Here is a 23,501-nt window from a genome sequence, read left to right as displayed (position 1 = left end):
TTAAAAGAAGCACAATTCACGTTAATTTCACGTGAAAATATCATGCGAGTATCACGTGAAGGCTCAATTCACGTGAATTTCACATGTAAAATTTCACGTGAATTTCATGTGAAATCTCAATTCACATGAATTTCACATCAGATTCACGTGAAATTCATGTGAAATTTTTTTCACATGAATTTCACGTATAAGCTCGTTTGAGGTGAATCTCGCGTGAAATTCACGTGAATTTGACGTGATATTTACGTGAACAAAATTTGCCTGTGTAATAGAGGGCACTAAAGAAAAAGGCCTGGAAAAATTTGACTGTCACTGGTAAATGAGGGTATATTGGATAGGGTCAGACATTTTGTCTTGCAACAGGCAACATATAATACAATTGAGAATGGAAATGGGGAATGTGCCAAAGAGACAACAACCCGACCATAGAAAAAAAACAACAGCAGAAGGTCACCAACAGGTCTTCAATGTAGCGAGAAATTCCCGCACCCGGAGGCGTCCTTCAACTGGCCCCTAAACAAATATATACTAGTTCAGTGATAATGAACGCCATACTAATTTCCAAATTGTACACAAGAAACTAAAATTAAAATAATACAAGACTAACAAAGGCCAGAGGCTCCTGACTTGGGACAGGCGCAATTAAAGAACCTTAGTGAGCACGCTCACATACCCCACGTCCCCACATTGTCATTGGAGAAATTAAATAAGTATAAGAAAAAATATTGAATAATAATTTCCTGTCAATATACACATCTACATAGTATGTCCTTATTATCTACAAAATTTCATGAAATTCTGTTGTGTGTTTTCAGAGGAGTTGAGATGACAAACTGTTGCAGAAGTACATTGAAGCAAATAAGTTCAAAGGGGCGTAACTCCTAGAAATAAAATTGAATCGTAATTTCCCGTCGATATGCACAACTACATAGTATGTCCTTATTATCTGAAAAGGTTTCATGAAATTCTGTTGTGTAGTTTCAGAGGAGTTGCGATGACAAACTGTTGCAGTAATACATTGAAGCAAATAAGTTCAAAGGGGCGTAACTCCTAGAAATAAAATTGAATCGTAATTTCCCGTCGATATGCACAACTACATAATATGTCCTTTTCATATAAAAAGATTTCGTGAAATTCTGTTGTGTGGTTTGAGAGGAGTTGCGATGACAAACTGTTGCAGTAGTACATTAAGTAAATAAGTTCAAAGGGGCGTAACTCCTAGAAAAAAAATTGAATCGCAATTTCCCGTCGATATGCACAACTACATAGTATGTCCTTATTACCTGAAAAGGTTTTGTGAAATTCTGTTGTGTGGTTTGAGAGGAGTTGCGATGACAAACTGTTGCAGTAGTACATTATAGTAAATAAGTTCAAAGGGGCGTAACTCCTAGAAAAAAAATTGAATTGCAATTTCCCGTCGATATGCACAACTACATAGTATGTCCTTATTATCTGAAAAGGTTTCGTGAAATTCTGTTGTGTGGTTTGAAAGGAGTTGCGATGACAAACTGTTGCAGTAGTACATTAAAGTAAATAAGTTCAAAGGGGCGTAACTCCTAGAAAAAAAATTGAATCGCAATTTCCCGTCGATATGCACAACTACATAGTATGTCCTTATTATCTGAAAAGGTTTCGTGAAATTCTGTTGTGTGGTTTGAGAGGAGTTGCGATGACAAGAAACAGGACTGACGGACTGACGGACGGACGGACGGACGGGTCAAAAACATTATACCCTCCGCAACTTCGTTGCGTGGGGTATAATAAAAAATGCGGCGGGGTTAACATGTTTGTGAGATCTCAACCCTCCTCCTATACCTCTAGCCAATGCAGAAAAGTAAACGCATAACCACTTTGAGTGATTGTAAAGGTTCTTTTATATGTTCTGAAAGTGTAAACAGTGTGGCATTCTCTTTACACAAGGCAAGGGATTTAACACCCATATTCTCACCAGACATGGCTGCCTTCTTGTACATTCTGCACAGCCAAATGGATGCCCCATTTTTACAAGGGTTTATCTGCCTGTCTGAAGAAGACTGGTAGTTACAATATTTATATTCCACTCAGTCACCCTTAGGGGCTAAATATGTCATATGAAGATGTCAATTTCAATGTATATAAGTGTGAAATATTAGATAAATAAGAAAGGGTGTGAGGTTTCGATCCATGAAACAAAATCAGTCTACACAGAGCAAAGAACACAAAAAGGATCATCTCAGGGTCACAGTCAGCCTTCAACATGACAAATTTGATTAAATTTCAATCAATATTGTATATGTATATTATAGGATAATAATCAATAGTTATATCGCTATATATGAGTAGGTTCCTTTGCTAGAATTTGATCAGATTACATAATATATAAAATATATCACATATATTTATGTAAGTACAGTAGGTTTATCTAAAACTCCCACACCTAGTTTTACGATAAAAGAACAAAGCCTTGTTATTTAATTGGCAATCTAAAGACTTTCCACATCAATGTGTATAACAATGACTTTCTGGCAAACTTCTCGTTTATTGTAGAATAAAATAAATGATGAACAAAAGACACATTAACAGCATCAATAAATACATTATCGTTCTTTGATTCTCACGAGGTCAACTAGAAAAAACTTATTTGCTTCAAAACACAATCTGACCATTATCTTTACAATGATAGGAATGTGACAATTATCTTTAAAATGACGGCTATCAGACAATTATCTTTAAAATGACGGCTTGGTGTTTTAACCACAGACAATTTCTGAAGACTTTTTGTGATATCCTTTAATAAATATGTGACAAATGTGGTAAAAATATCACTTAGTCAGTATTCACATTTCTTATAAACTTTCAAGTAGATATAGGAAGATGTGGTATGAGTGCCAATGAGACAACTCTTCATCCAAGTCTTAATTTATAAAAGTTAACCATTATAGGTCAAAGTATGGCGGTCTTCACAATATCCTTGGAAGTTCATTTTCATTGAAACCAATTTTCAATGGTTCCATCAAATTAAATTTTTCAAAATGGATCAAAGGCTCCTATATTTAAAAATGTTTTAAAGGGATATAAAGAAGAGAATTTGAGTGAATATGTAAATTGGGATCCAATTAGGCTTACTTCATTTGAATATTGTTAATTTCTGCATCATTTGGTCTCTTGTGAATAGTTGTCTCAATGGCAATCACACCACATCTTCTTCAGTGGTGGATCCAGAACTTTTCCTAAGGGGGGGCCTTCTGACTGACCTAAGGGGGGGCCCTCTCCAGTCATGCTTCAGTGATTCCCTATATAATCAACCAAATTTTTCACACAAAAGGCTACACCCTTATATCTGAATTAATTATCAATCTAAGTTACCAAGGTTTTGTTGAGAATAATCCATCTTTGATCTAATGGGAAATAAAGGCAAAAGGAAAGATACCATACAATAATTATAGCACTTGAAAATCATTAATTCAATAGCTTCCATATAAGCAGCAACTTTCTACGTAGGAACTAAAGGTAGGAAACACATAGAATATTGTATAGACTAAAAGATAAAGACTCATAGTGACTACAATGTTATCAGATAGGCATTTAATCAACTTGTAATGTTGGGTATAATAGAGAAAAGTCAGTTAATTTCTTATTGCATAAACCTTTTTATTCTATTATCTATAAACCATAATAAAATTGTGGCAGTTAAAACTTTGATTAAGAAATATATTCGTTCTTCAATCTTACTATATCAAATTCAAAACTAATTCAATTGTGAAGAAAAGGAAATGCCTCTAAGCTAAATTGATTTGAGGCTCAATCAAAATTTACAATTGACTTATATTGTTTACAATTTAACCATCAATCTGCTTTTTTTGCTATCAAATTAGACGAATAAATTCAAACTGGCTGAGATTTTTCTTCCTCGTCAGTCAACAAATCCTATCAAGACCAATCGGAGATAAACAGAGTCTGACATTTTCTTAATCACTCCAGGCTGTCAACTAGAAAAGATGCTTCCGTCTCAGTTCTCAGAAAACAATTAATGTTAAAGAAAATAAAATCAAATGTTTCTAAATAATATAACTACCTTCACTTTTCAAAAGGAGATTAGAGGGGGAAAAAAGTTTCAGTGCTGGAAAGCTAATCCCAATTTGACCATGTACAAATGTACATAGAAATGATAAACAAGAGGACTGATAAAGGATTAACTTCTGTGTAACTACGAATATGAATCCTGCAATCCGCTGCTGAATAGGAGGACAGATAATCCAACTCAAATGAGAATTATTTGTGTGAGATAGGTGGGTGGGTCTGGGAGGAAAAGAAGAAATTCATTTGTTTGGACAGAAATTATGTTTTCATACAAATTCATAATAAACTGTTGACACAGAGATATGTCTGGCCTGTCGGCATAAAATTCAGAACAAGAGGCTCTCAAGAGCCTGAATTGGTCACCTTGATTTTTTGGCATTTATCCTTTTGTTAAGAGTTTAAGTGTCCAATTTCATCGTAGTTTGTTTTTTGGTTTAATGTATATAAATAAGAGTTTGAAAAGCAAAAGCAAAACAAAAAGGTGTTTGGTGTGAGATTTTGAAGTTTGTTAGGTTTTTAAAAGGTGATTAACTGCAGTTGACTTGAAGATGCTTACATCAACATTGATTAATCTGTTGCAAATAACTGTCTCATTGATTATCATACAAGATATCTTCTTTTCTATATTTGGTTATAGAAACTTATTTGTAGATCTTACTTTGCTGACCATTTTTGTTGTTTACAGTTTATCTTTAACATTAATAATATTAAAGATGATAACCAAAAACTGCAAAATATCCTTAAAATTACCAATTTAGTGGCAGCAACCCACCAATTGGTTATTAGATTCATCTAAAAATTTCAGGGCTGATAGAACGTTACCTTGTGAATGTGAACATTTTAACCCCATGTCAGATTTACTCTAACTGCTTTGGTTTTTGAGATATAAGCCAAAAACTTCATTTTACCCCTACGTTCTATTTTTAGGCATGGCGGCCATGTTTTTTGACGAAACAGAAAATAAAACAACAAACTTTATTCTAGATACCCTAAGGATCATTCAGCTTAAGTTTAGTTAGAATTGGTTCAGTAGTTTCAGAGGAGAAGATGTTTGAAATAGTTTAAACCAGACGGACGACGACGGACGCCAAGTGATGGCTAAAGCTCACTGTTCCTTTGGAACGGTGAGCTAAAAAGAAAATCTGATGGACAGCGGCATTGCTTATTAATTCAGTCACAGGACCCTGATCTTTTGACAAATAAAGAAGGAAATCTCGGCCAGTTTGAATCTATTGGTCTAATTCATTATAACTACACCAACTACTGTACACGACAGTAAACCACCCCCTTCAGTAGGAAAAATAAAATATTTACCAAACATCTGTCTTTGTAGAGAAAATACCATCCAAAAAAGCTTCTGGAGGCATCCATTTGATAGGTAACATGGCTTTGCCACCTTTTTTGTAATAATCTGACCTGAAATTACAAGACATAAGCTGCCAGATGAAAGGAGTAGGTCCGGTAAGGACCGATTTTGGCCTCAAATTTCAGGTTCATCTATCGGAAGATTTTGGACACTTTTTAATCACTTAAGTGTCTATTTCAATTGATTCAATTAGTTTATGTGAAAAATTTTAACTGATTTAGTCATTACAAACGCTCCGATATAAGTTTAAATATGAAAAATCTATCAAATATGCCAAAAAACGTCACTTTTCTGTTGGTTTTTGTCAAAAATGAAAGTGGCCGCATCCGTGTTCATCCTCAACCTTTATATATGTTATGTATTATCACCAGCTACAACTTACATCTCAATATTATGAATGAACACGAATGCGGCCACTTTCATTTAAGACGGAAACCGTTTAAAATTTAACTAAAATGCTGATATTGTGAAGATTTCAGTAATTTAGCATGACTTTATGATGCTAGTACCCGATATATATGCATTATATTGTCGATAACAGCCCATATTTATGTAGCAGAAGCATTCTTCTTTCCAATAAATAGCTAAAAGATTACATTTTCACAATTTTGTAAAACTGGTCTATTTTGGGGCCAAAAAGGGGTCTTACTGAACCTAATCCTTTGTTTATGAAAAAATCAAACAAATATATTTAAACAATACCTTAGTGCCTTTAAAATGAAATTTGCACAATATGCTTTTGATTAATAAATAAGGCATGAAGTATTATTGATTAATAAGCTTTCATTAAAACCTAACCATTGTTACACTTATACAGAAGATTCTATTTTGATTTTTCTAAAAGCCTAACAGACAAAGGTCATATCTGCGTTTAATATTTCCAGGGTTTCTTTGTCAAGACTTATAAAGTTTAATGTATCTGTTTATTTAATTCACAATGTTTGAGAATATACTTGTATATATCTTTTGTCATACCAAAATGTTTGAGAACATACTTGTATATGTTTTTTTTCATACCAAAATGTTCAAGAACATACTTGTAGTGTAACTTGCCTAATCCGACACCTAAGTATTTCGACATCCTGCTTTATCCGACACATTTTCATGGTCCAAAATAGGCCTATCCTTGCAGAAACATCTGAGCAATCAAACACTCTAGCTTAATCAGACATTTTGTTTTGGTCCCCCAGTGTGTTGGTTTAGGCAAGTTCCACTGAATGTCATTTCAATTTTCATACCAAAATGTTTGAGAACATACTTGTATATGTCATTTGTCATACCTAAATGTTTGAGAACATACTTGTATATGTCTTTTGTCATACCAAAATGTTTGAGAACATACTTGTATTTGTCTTTTGTCATACCAAAATGTTTGAGAACATACTTGTATATGTCTAGTGTCATACCTAAATGTTTGAGAACATACTTGTATATGTCTAGTGTCATACCAAAATGTTTGAGAACAAACTTGTATATGTCTCTTGTAATACCAAAATGTTTAAGAACATACTTGTATATATGTCTTTTGTCATACCTAAATGTTTGAGAACATACTTGTATATGTCTTTTGTCATACCAAAATGTTTGAGAACATACTTGTATTTGTCTTTTGTCATACCAAAATGTTTGAGAACATACTTGTATATGTCTAGTGTCATACCTAAATGTTTGAGAACATACTTGTATATGTCTAGTGTCATACCAAAATGTTTGAGAACAAACTTGTATATGTCTCTTGTAATACCAAAATGTTTAAGAACATACTTGTATATATGTCTTTTGTCATACCTAAATGTTTGAGAACATACTTGTATATGTCTTTTGTCATACCAAAATGTTTGAGAACATACTTGTATTTGTCTTTTGTCATACCAAAATGTTTGAGAACATACTTGTATATGTCTAGTGTCATACCTAAATGTTTGAGAACATACTTGTATATGTCTAGTGTCATACCAAAATGTTTGAGAACAAACTTGTATATGTCTCTTGTAATACCAAAATGTTTAAGAACATACTTGTATATGTCTAGTGTCATACCTAAATGTTTGAGAACATACTTGTATATGTCTAGTGTCATACCAAAATGTTTGAGAACAAACTTGTATATGTCTCTTGTAATACCAAAATGTTTAAGAACATACTTGTATATGTCTAGTGTCATACCAAAACGTTTGAGAACATACTTGTATATGTCTAGTGTCATACCTAAATGTTTGAGAACAAACTTGTATATGTCTCTTGTAATACCAAAATGTTTGAGAACATACTTGTATATGTCTAGTGTCATACCTAAATGTTTGAGAACATACTTGTATATGTCTAGTGTCATACCTAAATGTTTGAGAACAAACTTGTATATGTCTCTTGTAATACCAAAATGTTTGAGAACATACTTGTATATGTCTAGTGTCATACCTAAATGTTTGAGAACATACTTGTATATGTCCAGTGTCATACCTAAATGTTTGAGAACATACTTGTATATGTCTTTTGTCATACCAAAATGTTTGAGAACATACTTGTATATGTCTAGTGTCATACCAAAATGTTTGAGAACAAACTTGTATATGTCTCTTGTAATACCAAAATGTTTGAGAACATACTTGTATATGTCTAGTGTCATACCTAAATGTTTGAGAACATACTTGTATATGTCTAGTGTCATACCTAAATGTTTGAGAACAAACTTGTATATGTCTCTTGTAATACCAAAATGTTTGAGAACATACTTGTATATGTCTAGTGTCATACCTAAATGTTTGAGAACATACTTGTATATGTCCAGTGTCATACCTAAATGTTTGAGAACATACTTGTATATGTCTTTTGTCATACCAAAATGTTTGAGAACATACTTGTATATATGTCGTTTGTCATACCAAAATGTTTGAGAACAAACTTGTATATGTCTAGTGTCATACCTACATGTTTGAGAACATACTTGTATATGTCTCTTGTAATACCAAAATGTTTGAGAACATACTTGTATATGTCTAGTGTCATACCTACATGTTTGAGAACATACTTGTATTTGCCTTTTGTCATACCTAAATGTTTGAGAACATACTTGTATATGTCGTTTGTCATACCAAAATGTTTGAGAACAAACTTGTATATGTCTAGTGTCATACCTACATGTTTGAGAACATACTTGTATATGTCTCTTGTCATACCAAAATGTTTAAGAACATACTTGTATTTGTCTTTTGTCATACCTACATGTTTGAGAACATACTTGTATATGTCTCTTGTCATACCAAAATGTTTGAGAACATACTTGTATATATGTCGTTTGTCATACCAAAATGTTTGAGAACAAACTTGTATATGTCTAGTGTCATACCTACATGTTTGAGAACATACTTGTATATGTCTCTTGTAATACCAAAATGTTTAAGAACATACTTGTATATGTCTAGTGTCATACCAAAATGTTTGAGAACATACTTGTATATGTCTAGTGTCATACCTACATGTTTGAGAACATACTTGTATTTGTCTTTTGTCATACCTACATGTTTGAGAACATACTTGTATATATGTCGTTTGTCATACCAAAATGTTTGAGAACATACTTGTATATGTCTTTTGTCATACCTACATGTTTGAGAACATATTTGTATGTCTTTTGTCATACCTACATGTTTAAGAACATACTTGTATATATGTCGTTTGTCATACCAAAATGTTTGAGAACATACTTGTATATGTCTAGTGTCATACCTACATGTTTGAGAACATATTTGTATATGTCTTTTGTCATACCTACATGTTTAAGAACATACTTGTATATGTCTTTTGTCATACCAAAATGTTTGAGAACAAACTTGTATATGTCGTTTGTCATACCTACATGTTTGAGAACATACTTGTATATGTCTCTTGTAATACCAAAATGTTTAAGAACATACTTGTATATGTCTAGTGTCATACCAAAATGTTTGAGAACATACTTGTATATGTCTAGTGTCATACCTACATGTTTGAGAACATACTTGTATTTGTCTTTTGTCATACCTACATGTTTGAGAACATACTTGTATTTGTCTTTTGTCATACCAAAATGTTTGAGAACATACTTGTATATGTCTAGTGTCATACCTACATGTTTGAGAACATACTTGTATTTGTCTTTTGTCATACCTACATGTTTGAGAACATACTTGTATATATGTCATTTGTCATACCAAAATGTTTGAGAACATACTTGTATATGTCTTTTGTCATACCAAAATGTTTGAGAACATATTTGTATTTGTCTTTTGTCATACCAAAATGTTTGAGAACATATTTGTATATGTCTTTTGTCATACCAAAATGTTTGAGAACATACTTGTATATGTCTTTTGTCATACCTACATGTTTGAGAACATACTTGTATATGTCTAGTGTCATACCTACATGTTTAAGAACATACTTGTATATGTCTAGTGTCATACCAAAATGTTTGAGAACAAACTTGTATATGTCTAGTGTCATACCAAAATGTTTGAGAACATACTTGTATATGTCTAGTGTCATACCTACATGTTTGAGAACATACTTGTATATGTCTAGTGTCATACCAAAATGTTTGAGAACATATTTGTATATGTCTTTTGTCATACCTACATGTTTGAGAACATACTTGTATATGTCTAGTGTCATACCTACATGTTTGAGAACATACTTGTATATGTCTCTTGTCATACCAAAATGTTTAAGAACATACATGTATTTGTCTTTTGTTATACCAAAATGTTTGAGAACATATATATACCTGTATATGTCTTTTGTCATACCAAAATCTGCAATCTTGCATTTTCTGTTTGGTCCTTTACACGTTAATAGACAGTTCCTTGCAGCTATATCTCTGTAGATAGAAACAGAGGTTATTTAACTTTCTGACCTCTAATTGACATGTCTTATAGAATGATTTTTGTTTTCTGTAGATAGAAACAGAGGTTATTTAACTTTCTAACCTCTAATTGACATGTCTTATATAATGATTTTTGTTTTCTGTAGATAGAAACAGCTAGCTAGAGGTTATTTAACTTTCTGACCTCTAATTGACATGTCTTATGGAATGATTTTTGTTTTCTGTAGATAGAAACAGAGGTTATTTAACTTTCTAACCTCTAATTGACATGTCTTATGGAATGATTTTTGTTTTCTGTAGATAGAAACAGAGGTTATTTAACTTTCTGACCTCTAATTGACATGTCTTATGGAATGATTTTTGTTTTCTGTAGATAGAAACAGAGGTTATTTAACTTTCTGACCTCTAATTGACATGTCTTATATAATGATTTTTGTTTTCTGTAGATAGAAACAGAGGTTATTTAACTTTCTAACCTCTAATTGACATGTCTTATGGAATGATTTTTGTTTTCTGTTGATAGAAACAGAGGTTATTTAACTTTCTAACCTCTAATTGACATGTCTTATATAATGATTTTTGTTTTCTGTAGATAGAAACAGAGGTTATTTAACTTTCTGACCTCTAATTGACATGTCTTATGGAATGATTTTTGTTTTCTGTTGATAGAAACAGAGGTTATTTAACTTTCTAACCTTTAATTGACATGTCTTATGGAATGATTTTTGTTTTCTGTAGATAGAAACAGAGGTTATTTAACTTTCTAACCTCTAATTGACATGTCTTATGGAATGATTTTTGTTTTCTGTTGATAGAAACAGAGGTTATTTAACTTTCTAACCTCTAATTGACATGTCTTATGGAATGATTTTTGTTTTCTGTAGATAGAAACAGAGGTTATTTAACTTTCTAACCTCTAATTGACATGTCTTATGGAATGATTTTTGTTTTCTGTAGATAGAAACAGAGGTTATTTAACTTTCTAACCTCTAATTGACATGTCTTATGGAATGATTTTTGTTTTCTGTAGATAGAAACAGAGGTTATTTAACTTTCTAACCTCTAATTGACATGTCTTATGGAATGATTTTTGTTTTCTGTAGATAGAAACAGAGGTTATTTAACTTTCTAACCTCTAATTGACATGTCTTATGGAATGATTTTTGTTTTCTGTAGATAGAAACAGAGGTTATTTAACTTTCTAACCTCTAATTGACATGTCTTATAGAATGATTTTTGTTTTCTGTAGATAGAAACAGAGGTTATTTAACTTTCTAACCTCTAATTGACATGTCTTATGGAATGATTTTTGTTTTCTGTAGATAGAAACAGAGGTTATTTAACTTTCTGACCTCTAATTGACATGTCTTATAGAATGATTTTTGTTTTCTGTAGATAGAAACAGAGGTTATTTAACTTTCTAACCTCTAATTGACATGTCTTATAGAATGATTTTTGTTTTCTGTAGATAGAAACAGAGGTTATTTAACTTTCTAACCTCTAATTGACATGTCTTATGGAATGATTTTTGTTTTCTGTAGATAGAAACAGAGGTTATTTAACTTTCTGACCTCTAATTGACATGTCTTATGGAATGATTTTTGTTTTCTGTTGATAGAAACAGAGGTTATTTAACTTTCTAACCTCTAATTGACATGTCTTATGGAATGATTTTTGTTTTCTGTAGATAGAAACAGAGGTTATTTAACTTTCTAACCTCTAATTGACATGTCTTATGGAATGATTTTTGTTTTCTGTTGATAGAAACAGAGGTTATTTAACTTTCTGACCTCTAATTGACATGTCTTATAGAATGATTTTTGTTTTCTGTAGATAGAAACAGAGGTTATTTAACTTTCTAACCTCTAATTGACATGTCTTATAGAATGATTTTTGTTTTCTGTAGATAGAAACAGAGGTTATTTAACTTTCTGACCTCTAATTGACATGTCTTATAGAATGATTTTTGTTTTCTGTAGATAGAAACAGAGGTTATTTAACTTTCTGACCTCTAATTGACATGTCTTATGGAATGATTTTTGTTTTCTGTAGATAGAAACAGAGGTTATTTAACTTTCTAACCTCTAATTGACATGTCTTATGGAATGATTTTTGTTTTCTGTAGATAGAAACAGAGGTTATTTAACTTTCTGACCTCTAATTGACATGTCTTATGGAATGATTTTTGTTTTCTGTAGATAGAAACAGAGGTTATTTAACTTTCTAACCTCTAATTGACATGTCTTATGGAATGATTTTTGTTTTCTGTAGATAGAAACAGAGGTTATTTAACTTTCTAACCTTTAATTGACATGTCTTATGGAATGATTTTTGTTTTCTGTTGATAGAAACAGAGGTTATTTAACTTTCTAACCTCTAATTGACATGTCTTATGGAATGATTTTTGTTTTCTGTAGATAGAAACAGAGGTTATTTAACTTTCTAACCTCTAATTGACATGTCTTATGGAATGATTTTTGTTTTCTGTAGATAGAAACAGAGGTTATTTAACTTTCTAACCTCTAATTGACATGTCTTATGGAATGATTTTTGTTTTCTGTAGATAGAAACAGAGGTTATTTAACTTTCTAACCTCTAATTGACATGTCTTATGGAATGATTTTTGTTTTCTGTAGATAGAAACAGAGGTTATTTAACTTTCTGACCTCTAATTGACATGTCTTATAGAATGATTTTTGTTTTCTGTTGATAGAAACAGAGGTTATTTAACTTTCTAACCTCTAATTGACATGTCTTATGGAATGATTTTTGTTTTCTGTTGATAGAAACAGAGGTTATTTAACTTTCTGACCTCTAATTGACATGTCTTATAGAATGATTTCTGTTGATAGAAACAGAGGTTATTTAACTTTCTAACCTCTAATTGACATGTCTTATGGAATGATTTTTGTTTTCTGTTGATAGAAACAGAGGTTATTTAACTTTCTGACCTCTAATTGACATGTCTTATAGAATGATTTTTGTTTTCTGTTGATAGAAACAGAGGTTATTTAACTTTCTAACCTCTAATTGACATGTCTTATAGAATGATTTTTGTTTTCTGTTGATAGAAACAGAGGTTATTTAACTTTCTGACCTCTAATTGACATGTCTTATGGAATGATTTTTGTTTTCTGTAGATAGAAACAGAGGTTATTTAACTTTCTAACCTCTAATTGACATGTCTTATAGAATGATTTTTGTTTTCTGTAGATAGAAACAGAGGTTATTTAACTTTCTGACCTCTAATTGACATGTCTTATAGAATGATTTTTGTTTTCTGTAGATAGAAACAGAGGTTATTTAACTTTCTAACCTCTAATTGACATGTCTTATGGAATGATTTTTGTTTTCTGTTGATAGAAACAGAGGTTATTTAACTTTCTAACCTCTAATTGACATGTCTTATATAATGATTTTTGTTTTCTGTAGATAGAAACAGAGGTTATTTAACTTTCTAACCTCTAATTGACATGTCTTATGGAATGATTTTTGTTTTCTGTTGATAGAAACAGAGGTTATTTAACTTTCTAACCTCTAATTGACATGTCTTATGGAATGATTTTTGTTTTCTGTAGATAGAAACAGAGGTTATTTAACTTTCTAACCTCTAATTGACATGTCTTATAGAATGATTTTTGTTTTCTGTAGATAGAAACAGAGGTTATTTAACTTTCTAACCTCTAATTGTCATGTCTTATGGAATGATTTTTGTTTTCTGTAGATAGAAACAGAGGTTATTTAACTTTCTAACCTCTAATTGACATGTCTTATAGAATGATTTTTGTTTTCTGTAGATAGAAACAGAGGTTATTTAACTTTCTGACCTCTAATTGACATGTCTTATGGAATGATTTTTGTTTTCTGTAGATAGAAACAGAGGTTATTTAACTTTCTGACCTCTAATTGACATGTCTTATGGAATGATTTTTGTTTTCTGTAGATAGAAACAGAGGTTATTTAACTTTCTAACCTTTAATTGACATGTCTTATGGAATGATTTTTGTTTTCTGTAGATAGAAACAGAGGTTATTTAACTTTCTGACCTCTAATTGACATGTCTTATGGAATGATTTTTGTTTTCTGTAGATAGAAACAGAGGTTATTTAACTTTCTGACCTCTAATTGACATGTCTTATAGAATGATTTTTGTTTTCTGTAGATAGAAACAGAGGTTATTTAACTTTCTAACCTCTAATTGACATGTCTTATGGAATGATTTTTGTTTTCTGTAGATAGAAACAGAGGTTATTTAACTTTCTAACCTCTAATTGACATGTCTTATGGAATGATTTTTGTTTTCTGTTGATAGAAACAGAGGTTATTTAACTTTCTAACCTCTAATTGACATGTCTTATGGAATGATTTTTGTTTTCTGTAGATAGAAACAGAGGTTATTTAACTTTCTGACCTCTAATTGACATGTCTTATAGAATGATTTTTGTTTTCTGTTGATAGAAACAGAGGTTATTTAACTTTCTAACCTCTAATTGACATGTCTTATGGAATGATTTTTGTTTTCTGTTGATAGAAACAGAGGTTATTTAACTTTCTGACCTCTAATTGACATGTCTTATAGAATGATTTTTGTTTTCTGTTGATAGAAACAGCTAGCTAGAGGTTATTTAACTTTCTAACCTCTAATTGACATGTCTTATATAATGATTTTTGTTTTCTGTAGATAGAAACAGAGGTTATTTAACTTTCTAACCTCTAATTGACATGTCTTATAGAATGATTTTTGTTTTCTGTTGATAGAAACAGAGGTTATTTAACTTTCTGACCTCTAATTGACATGTCTTATATAATGATTTTTGTTTTCTGTTGATAGAAACAGCTAGCTAGAGGTTATTTAACTTTCTAACCTCTAATTGACATGTCTTATATAATGATTTTTGTTTTCTGTAGATAGAAACAGCTAGCTAGAGGTTATTTAACTTTCTGACCTCTAATTGACATGTCTTATGGAATGATTTTTGTTTTCTGTAGATAGAAACAGAGGTTATTTAACTTTCTAACCTCTAATTGACATGTCTTATGGAATGATTTTTGTTTTCTGTAGATAGAAACAGCTAGCTAGAGGTTATTTAACTTTCTGACCTCTAATTGACATGTCTTATGGAATGATTTTTGTTTTCTGTAGATAGAAACAGAGGTTATTTAACTTTCTGACCTCTAATTGACATGTCTTATGGAATGATTTTTGTTTTCTGTTGATAGAAACAGAGGTTATTTAACTTTCTGACCTCTAATTGACATGTCTTATAGAATGATTTTTGTTTTCTGTTGATAGAAACAGCTAGCTAGAGGTTATTTAACTTTCTAACCTCTAATTGACATGTCTTATATAATGATTTTTGTTTTCTGTAGATAGAAACAGAGGTTATTTAACTTTCTAACCTCTAATTGACATGTCTTATAGAATGATTTTTGTTTTCTGTTGATAGAAACAGAGGTTATTTAACTTTCTGACCTCTAATTGACATGTCTTATATAATGATTTTTGTTTTCTGTTGATAGAAACAGCTAGCTAGAGGTTATTTAACTTTCTAACCTCTAATTGACATGTCTTATATAATGATTTTTGTTTTCTGTAGATAGAAACAGAGGTTATTTAACTTTCTAACCTCTAATTGACATGTCTTATGGAATGATTTTTGTTTTCTGTAGATAGAAACAGAGGTTATTTAACTTTCTAACCTCTAATTGACATGTCTTATGGAATGATTTTTGTTTTCTGTAGATAGAAACAGAGGTTATTTAACTTTCTAACCTCTAATTGACATGTCTTATGGAATGATTTTTGTTTTCTGTAGATAGAAACAGAGGTTATTTAACTTTCTGACCTCTAATTGACATGTCTTATAGAATGATTTTTGTTTTCTGTTGATAGAAACAGAGGTTATTTAACTTTCTGACCTCTAATTGACATGTCTTATGGAATGATTTTTGTTTTCTGTAGATAGAAACAGAGGTTATTTAACTTTCTAACCTCTAATTGACATGTCTTATGGAATGATTTTTGTTTTCTGTTGATAGAAACAGAGGTTATTTAACTTTCTAACCTCTAATTGACATGTCTTATGGAATGATTTTTGTTTTCTGTTGATAGAAACAGAGGTTATTTAACTTTCTGACCTCTAATTGACATGTCTTATGGAATGATTTTTGTTTTCTGTTGATAGAAACAGCTAGCTAGAGGTTATTTAACTTTCTAACCTCTAATTGACATGTCTTATATAATGATTTTTGTTTTCTGTAGATAGAAACAGCTAGCTAGAGGTTATTTAACTTTCTAACCTCTAATTGACATGTCTTATATAATGATTTTTGTTTTCTGTAGATAGAAACAGCTAGCTAGAGGTTATTTAACTTTCTAACGTCTAATTGACATGTCTTATATAATGATTTTTGTTTTCTGTAGATAGAAACAGCTAGCTAGAGGTTATTTAACTTTCTGACCTCTAATTGACATGTCTTATATAATGATTTTTGTTTTCTGTAGATAGAAACAGAGGTTATTTAACTTTCTAACCTCTAATTGACATGTCTTATGGAATGATTTTTGTTTTCTGTTGATAGAAACAGAGGTTATTTAACTTTCTGACCTCTAATTGACATGTCTTATGGAATGATTTTTGTTTTCTGTAGATAGAAACAGAGGTTATTTAACTTTCTGACCTCTAATTGACATGTCTTATAGAATGATTTTTGTTTTCTGTTGATAGAAACAGAGGTTATTTAACTTTCTAACCTCTAATTGACATGTCTTATAGAATGATTTTTGTTTTCTGTAGATAGAAACAGAGGTTATTTAACTTTCTGACCTCTAATTGACATGTCTTATGGAATGATTTTTGTTTTCTGTTGATAGAAACAGCTAGCTAGAGGTTATTTAACTTTCTAACCTCTAATTGACATGTCTTATATAATGATTTTTGTTTTCTGTAGATAGAAACAGCTAGCTAGAGGTTATTTAACTTTCTAACCTCTAATTGACATGTCTTATATAATGATTTTTGTTTTCTGTAGATAGAAACAGCTAGCTAGAGGTTATTTAACTTTCTAACGTCTAATTGACATGTCTTATATAATGATTTTTGTTTTCTGTAGATAGAAACAGCTAGCTAGAGGTTATTTAACTTTCTAACCTCTAATTGACATGTCTTATGGAATGATTTTTGTTTTCTATATCTCTGTAGACAGACGCGGAAGTTATTTAGCTTTCTAACCTCTAATTGACATGTCTTATAGAATGATTTTTGTTTTCTAATGAACTGAGACCTTAAAACCAAGACGTATAATGAACTTAATAAAGCCAACATTGTTCATCAGCATATCTTGTTTTGTGCAAAGTTACAGAATAATTAGATTTTCTGGCTGTGTTTAAATTTATTGCCAACAAAAGCTTTTTTAAAAAAATATTGTTGTCTTCAAATTTATTCTCCATTGTAAAAGTGCCCACTAAAAGTACATATTCTAAGAACTGATTAATTCTAACTCCTTTAATTGATGTTCTTCATCCAGATGATCAGCATTAGTTAAAAGTCTCACAAATCAAGATGGCCCCTATCATTTAGTTCAGCAGTCCTTCATTACATTAGTGGAAGAACAATTGAGTTAATAATTATTTATCAAATCTTTAAAATAAAGCTATTTCTAGACATCATGTTTAAAGCCCCGTTATATATAAAGAAATTATATGAGTCAATTCTTGGTAACTGTCTCACCTGTGGATAAAATGTTTATCTTCTAAATGTTGACAACCTTTGGCAATGTCTATGGCTATCTTGAGCAAGTCTATACATGTCAAAGATGGTGTCATAGTTCCCTATATAAAAAAAAAAGACTGAGTATATTTATTCTACAAAAATTAGAGGCTCTTGTGTCGCTCACCTTGGTCTATGTGCATATTAAACAAAAGACACAAATGGATTCATGATAAAATTGTATTTAGTGATGGTGATGTGTTTGTAGATCTTACTTACTGAACATTCTTGCTGCTTACAATTATCTCTATAATGAACTTGGCCCAGTACGTAGTTACAGTGAAAAAATATTTTGTAAAAATTTTCAGGGCAGATAGAAATTGACCTGATAAACAATTGAACTCCATGTCAGATTTGCTCTAAATGTTTTGGTTTCAGAGATATAAGCCAAAATCTACATTTTCCCCCTATTTTCTATTTTTAGCCAAGGCGGCCATCTTGGTTGGTTGGACGGTTCACCGGACACATTTTTAAAACTACAATGTACATACCCGAATGATGATTGTGGCCAAGTTTGGTTAAATTTGGCCCAATAGTTTCAGAAGAGAAGATTTTTGTAAAAGTTAACGACGCCAGACGCCAAGTAATGAGAAAAGCTCACTTGGCCCTTTGGTCCAGGTGAGCTAAAAAAGAACTGTAATATATATTTTGGAATTGAAATAAATTATGGAACCCTAAAAATATTATAAACAGTCTGAATACTATAATACTGTACAAGGAAATGCCTAAAATGTGTTATTTGGAAACTACAATTCTTTGATATTTGATATAAAGGCTTTTAATGAGAAATTTTACAAGGGGATCAGGGGCTCTCAATTCCAAAAACCAGTTGGGATAACAGACAAATAGATGTAAATGATAGTATGTAGGAAGATAATTTGTCGTTAATCTTCTGAAAAACTTAAACTTGCGAAATAATTTTAGCATAGAACAATTCCTGGAGTCTGTTTACAAAAGACTAGTGCTTGTAATATTAATCTTACCTTTAAACTCATTGACTTTGGTCTCATTTCTCGTAGGAATGTTTTCAAATCTCCACCTTCTAATAACTCAAGAATAATATACCGTGGATGACATTCAAAACACACACCAATAAACTTTACAATGTTTGGATGCTGAAATTTACTGAAAAATAAGAAAAAGTTATACAGACAGTCTGGCTCTAGGACACTTCAAGGGTATTATTTCCCAAATCTTGCATTTTTCCTCATAGACTCGGTTCAAATCATGCTAACAATTAGAATATACTAATACATTTGTTTGTACTAGATAGTTTTCATAATATCTTTCAAAGAGCAAAAAATATCTTCAAGATAATGGACATACAACAGTATAGCATTCTCTGAACAGTGTAGGCCTCAAACTAGATTAAAAGGCTTCATTACAATCCAATGTAAGGTGTGGAGAAAGAACAGTTATATAGAAACGACATATAGGGAGATAAATTATTGCATCTGCATCTGGATCTAAAATATATAGATATTTTCAACTTCATCATAAGTTAACAGAATTGTATAACAATTTGTTATGCCCTGGTTTTCTGTAGCTTACTTGACATGTTTTTCTGATTGTTATAAAAGCCACACAGTGCTTTGTAGTTCTGATTGTTAAAGGCCACACAGTGCTTTGTAGTTCTGATTGTTAAAGACCACACAGTGCTTTGTGGTTCTAATTGTTAAAGGCCACACAGTGCTTTGTAGTTCTGATTGTTAAAAGCCACACAGTGCTTTGTAGTTCTGATTGTTAAAGGCCACACAGTGCTTTGTGGTTCTGATTGTTAAAGGCCACACAGGCCACACAGTGCTTTGTAGTTCTGATTGTTAAAGGCCACACAGTGCTTTGTAGTTCTAATTGTTAAAGGCCACACAGTGCTTTGTAGTTCTGATTGTTAAAAGCCACACAGTGCTTTGTAGTTCTGATTATTAAAGGCCACACAGTGCTTTGTAGTTCTGATTGTTAAAGGCCACACAGTGCTTTGTAGTTCTAATTGTTAAAGGCCACACAGTGCTTTGTAGTTCTGATTGTTAAAGGCCACACAGTGCTTTATAGTTCTGATTATTAAAGGCCACACAGTGCTTTGTGGTTCTGATTGTTAAAGGCCACACAGTGCTTTGTAGTTCTGATTGTTAAAGGCCACACAGTGCTTTGTAGTTCTGATTGTTAAAGGCCACACAGTGCTTTGTGGTTCTGATTATTAAAGGCCACACAGTGCTTTGTGGTTCTGATTGTTAAAAGCCACACAGTGCTTTGTAGTTCTGATTGTTAAAGGCCACACAGTGCTTTGTGGTTCTGATTGTTAAAGGCCACACAGTGCTTTGTAGTTCTGATTGTTAAAGGCCACACAGTGCTTTGTAGTTCTAATTGTTAAAGGCCACACAGTGCTTTGTAGTTCTGATTGTTAAAGGCCACACAGTGCTTTATAGTTCTGATTATTAAAGGCCACACAGTGCTTTGTGGTTCTGATTGTTAAAGGCCACACAGTGCTTTGTAGTTCTGATTGTTAAAGGCCACACAGTGCTTTGTAGTTCTGATTGTTAAAGGCCACACAGTGCTTTGTAGTTCTGATTATTAAAGGCCACACAGTGCTTTGTGGTTCTGATTGTTAAAAGCCACACAGTGCTTTGTAGTTCTGATTGTTAAAGGCCACACAGTGCTTTGTGGTTCTGATTGTTAAAGGCCACACAGGCCACACAGTGCTTTGTAGTTCTGATTGTTAAAGGCCACACAGTGCTTTGTAGTTCTAATTGTTAAAGGCCACACAGTGCTTTGTAGTTCTGATTGTTAAAAGCCACACAGTGCTTTGTAGTTCTGATTATTAAAGGCCACACAGTGCTTTGTAGTTCTGATTGTTAAAGGCCACACAGTGCTTTGTAGTTCTAATTGTTAAAGGCCACACAGTGCTTTGTAGTTCTGATTGTTAAAGGCCACACAGTGCTTTATAGTTCTGATTATTAAAGGCCACACAGTGCTTTGTGGTTCTGATTGTTAAAGGCCACACAGTGCTTTGTAGTTCTGATTGTTAAAGGCCACACAGTGCTTTGTAGTTCTGATTGTTAAAGGCCACACAGTGCTTTGTAGTTCTGATTGTTAAAAGCCACACAGTGCTTTATAGTTCTGATTGTTAAAGGCCACACAGTGCTTTGTGGTTCTAATTGTTAAAGGCCACACAGTGCTTTGTGGTTCTGATTGTTAAAGGCCACACAGTGCTTTGTAGTTCTGATTGTTAAAGGCCACACAGTGCTTTGTTGTTCTGATTGTTAAAGGCCACACAGTGCTTTGTGGTTCTGATTGTTAAAGGCCACACAGTGCTTTGTAGTTCTGATTGTTAAAGGCCACACAGTGCTTTGTAGTTCTGATTGTTAAAGGCCACACAGTGCTTTGTAGTTCTGATTGTTAAAGGCCACACAGTGCTTTGTAGTTCTGATTATTAAAGGCCACACAGTGCTTTGTAGTTCTGATTGTTAAAGGCCACACAGTGCTTTGTAGTTCTGATTATTAAAGGCCACACAGTGCTTTGTAGTTCTGATTGTTAAAGGCCACACAGTGCTTTGTAGTTCTAATTGTTAAAGGCCACACAGTGCTTTGTAGTTCTAATTGTTAAAGGCCACACAGTGCTTTATAGTTCTGATTATTAAAGGCCACACAGTGCTTTGTAGTTCTGATTGTTAAAGGCCACACAGTGCTTTATAGTTCTGATTATTAAAGGCCACACAGTGCTTTGTGGTTCTGATTGTTAAAGGCCACACAGTGCTTTGTAGTTCTGATTGTTAAAGGCCACACAGTGCTTTGTAGTTCTGATTGTTAAAGGCCACACAGTGCTTTGTAGTTCTGATTGTTAAAGGCCACACAGTGCTTTGTAGTTCTGATTGTTAAAGGCCACACAGTGCTTTATAGTTCTGATTGTTAAAGGCCACACAGTGCTTTGTTGTTCTAATTGTTAAAGGCCACACAGTGCTTTGTGGTTCTGATTGTTAAAGGCCACACAGTGCTTTGTAGTTCTGATTGTTAAAGGCCACACAGTGCTTTGTAGTTCTGATTATTAAAGGCCACACAGTGCTTTGTAGTTCTGATTGTTAAAGGCCACACAGTGCTTTGTAGTTCTGATTGTTAAAGGCCACACAGTGCTTTGTAGTTCTGATTGTTAAAGGCCACACAGTGCTTTGTAGTTCTGATTGTTAAAGGCCACACAGTGCTTTGTAGTTCTGATTGTTAAAGGCCACACAGTGCTTTGTAGTTCTGATTGTTAAAGGCCACACAGTGCTTTATAGTTCTGATTGTTAAAGGCCACACAGTGCTTTGTAGTTCTGATTGTTAAAGGCCACACAGTGCTTTGTAGTTCTGATTGTTAAAGGCCACACAGTGCTTTGTAGTTCTGATTGTTAAAGGCCACACAGTGCTTTATAGTTCTGATTATTAAAGGCCACACAGTGCTTTGTAGTTCTGATTGTTAAAGGCCACACAGTGCTTTGTGGTTCTGATTGTTAAAGGCCACACAGTGCTTTGTAGTTCTGATTGTTAAAGGCCACACAGTGCTTTACAGTTATCATCTTACTTCTTCAGTCTCTAGGGGAAAGTTGTCTCATTAATGACAATCATATTTCCTTACTTTTTTAATATGGATCACACTAACATCCATGCTACAAAATCTTCACTGTGTGAAGTAAATCTATTATTCTATTGATGATCAAATCGTAGGAGATTTGGAGTTAACAAACACATCTGGAGGAGCCAAAAGATAAAAATTGATTTGTAATAGATTCATTGAAAGTTGTTCTCCATGAACTTAAATGAATTGTTGACAGCTTCTTGTGTAATATTCTTTTAACCCTAACATTGAGCTCAATCCATCCTTAATTCTAATTAGTTTTATAAACAGGTTTGACTTTTTCCTCAATAAAAATTTCTCCTAGATTAATTAGGAATCTTTAAATGTAACAAACAGCCAGGTCAAGGAGAATTACCTAATTTGTAATTTCCTTTTTAAATGTAAGGCCTATATTATTTTTCTATGGAATTTCATGATTATGAAGAATGTATGAATCAAATTGACTGAATCTAAAGCCGTTAGTTACTTTGAAATTTCTTAAATAATCAAATATTTAAAATGTAGTATAGATCACTGTAAGAGACTTTTCTATACTTATACTCAATATAGAATAGTGAAGAAATAAAAATAAATAAGTTTATTTGTTTTCATATTTGATCACAGTGATGCCTTAAATTGTAAATAAATCTGTACTGTGTGCTAAACATATTTTTAGAAACACTATAATTTTCTCAAGACAAACTTTGGGATTTATCAGTCATGACATTACTTACTTTTTCATTGTTATAATGTAAGCATGTGGTCATTTTATTTTCTTAATTAGTTAAGGTCATATTTCAATTAAAAAGCTGTTTAATATTGTCATAAATAATTAGCTGCTTTTAAAACTGAGTTCAAAAA

General features: G+C 32.1%; 1 protein-coding gene across 4 annotated transcripts in view; it reads right to left on the bottom strand.

Moving 5' to 3' along the window:
* Positions 1–23,501, bottom strand: part of LOC139517900 (leukocyte tyrosine kinase receptor-like) — a 296,261-nt gene that overhangs the window by 7,294 nt on the left and 265,466 nt on the right. For all 4 annotated transcript variants that reach the window (XM_071309393.1, XM_071309392.1, XM_071309394.1 and 1 more), the window contains 4 exons: positions 19,039–19,180; positions 18,017–18,117; positions 10,188–10,280; positions 5,374–5,475 (listed from right to left, as the gene is read on the bottom strand). In XM_071309393.1, coding sequence (XP_071165494.1) covers positions 5,374–5,475; positions 10,188–10,280; positions 18,017–18,117; positions 19,039–19,180 — 438 coding nt within the window. The remainder of the gene's footprint in view (positions 1–5,373; positions 5,476–10,187; positions 10,281–18,016; positions 18,118–19,038; positions 19,181–23,501) is intronic.

The sequence above is a fragment of the Mytilus edulis genome, chromosome 3 (genome assembly GCF_963676685.1).
Source record: "Mytilus edulis chromosome 3, xbMytEdul2.2, whole genome shotgun sequence".
Lineage (NCBI taxonomy): Eukaryota > Metazoa > Mollusca > Bivalvia > Mytilida > Mytilidae > Mytilus > Mytilus edulis.
Note: the sequence above shows the minus strand (reverse complement) of the source record. Positions and strands in the feature narration are given on the sequence as shown.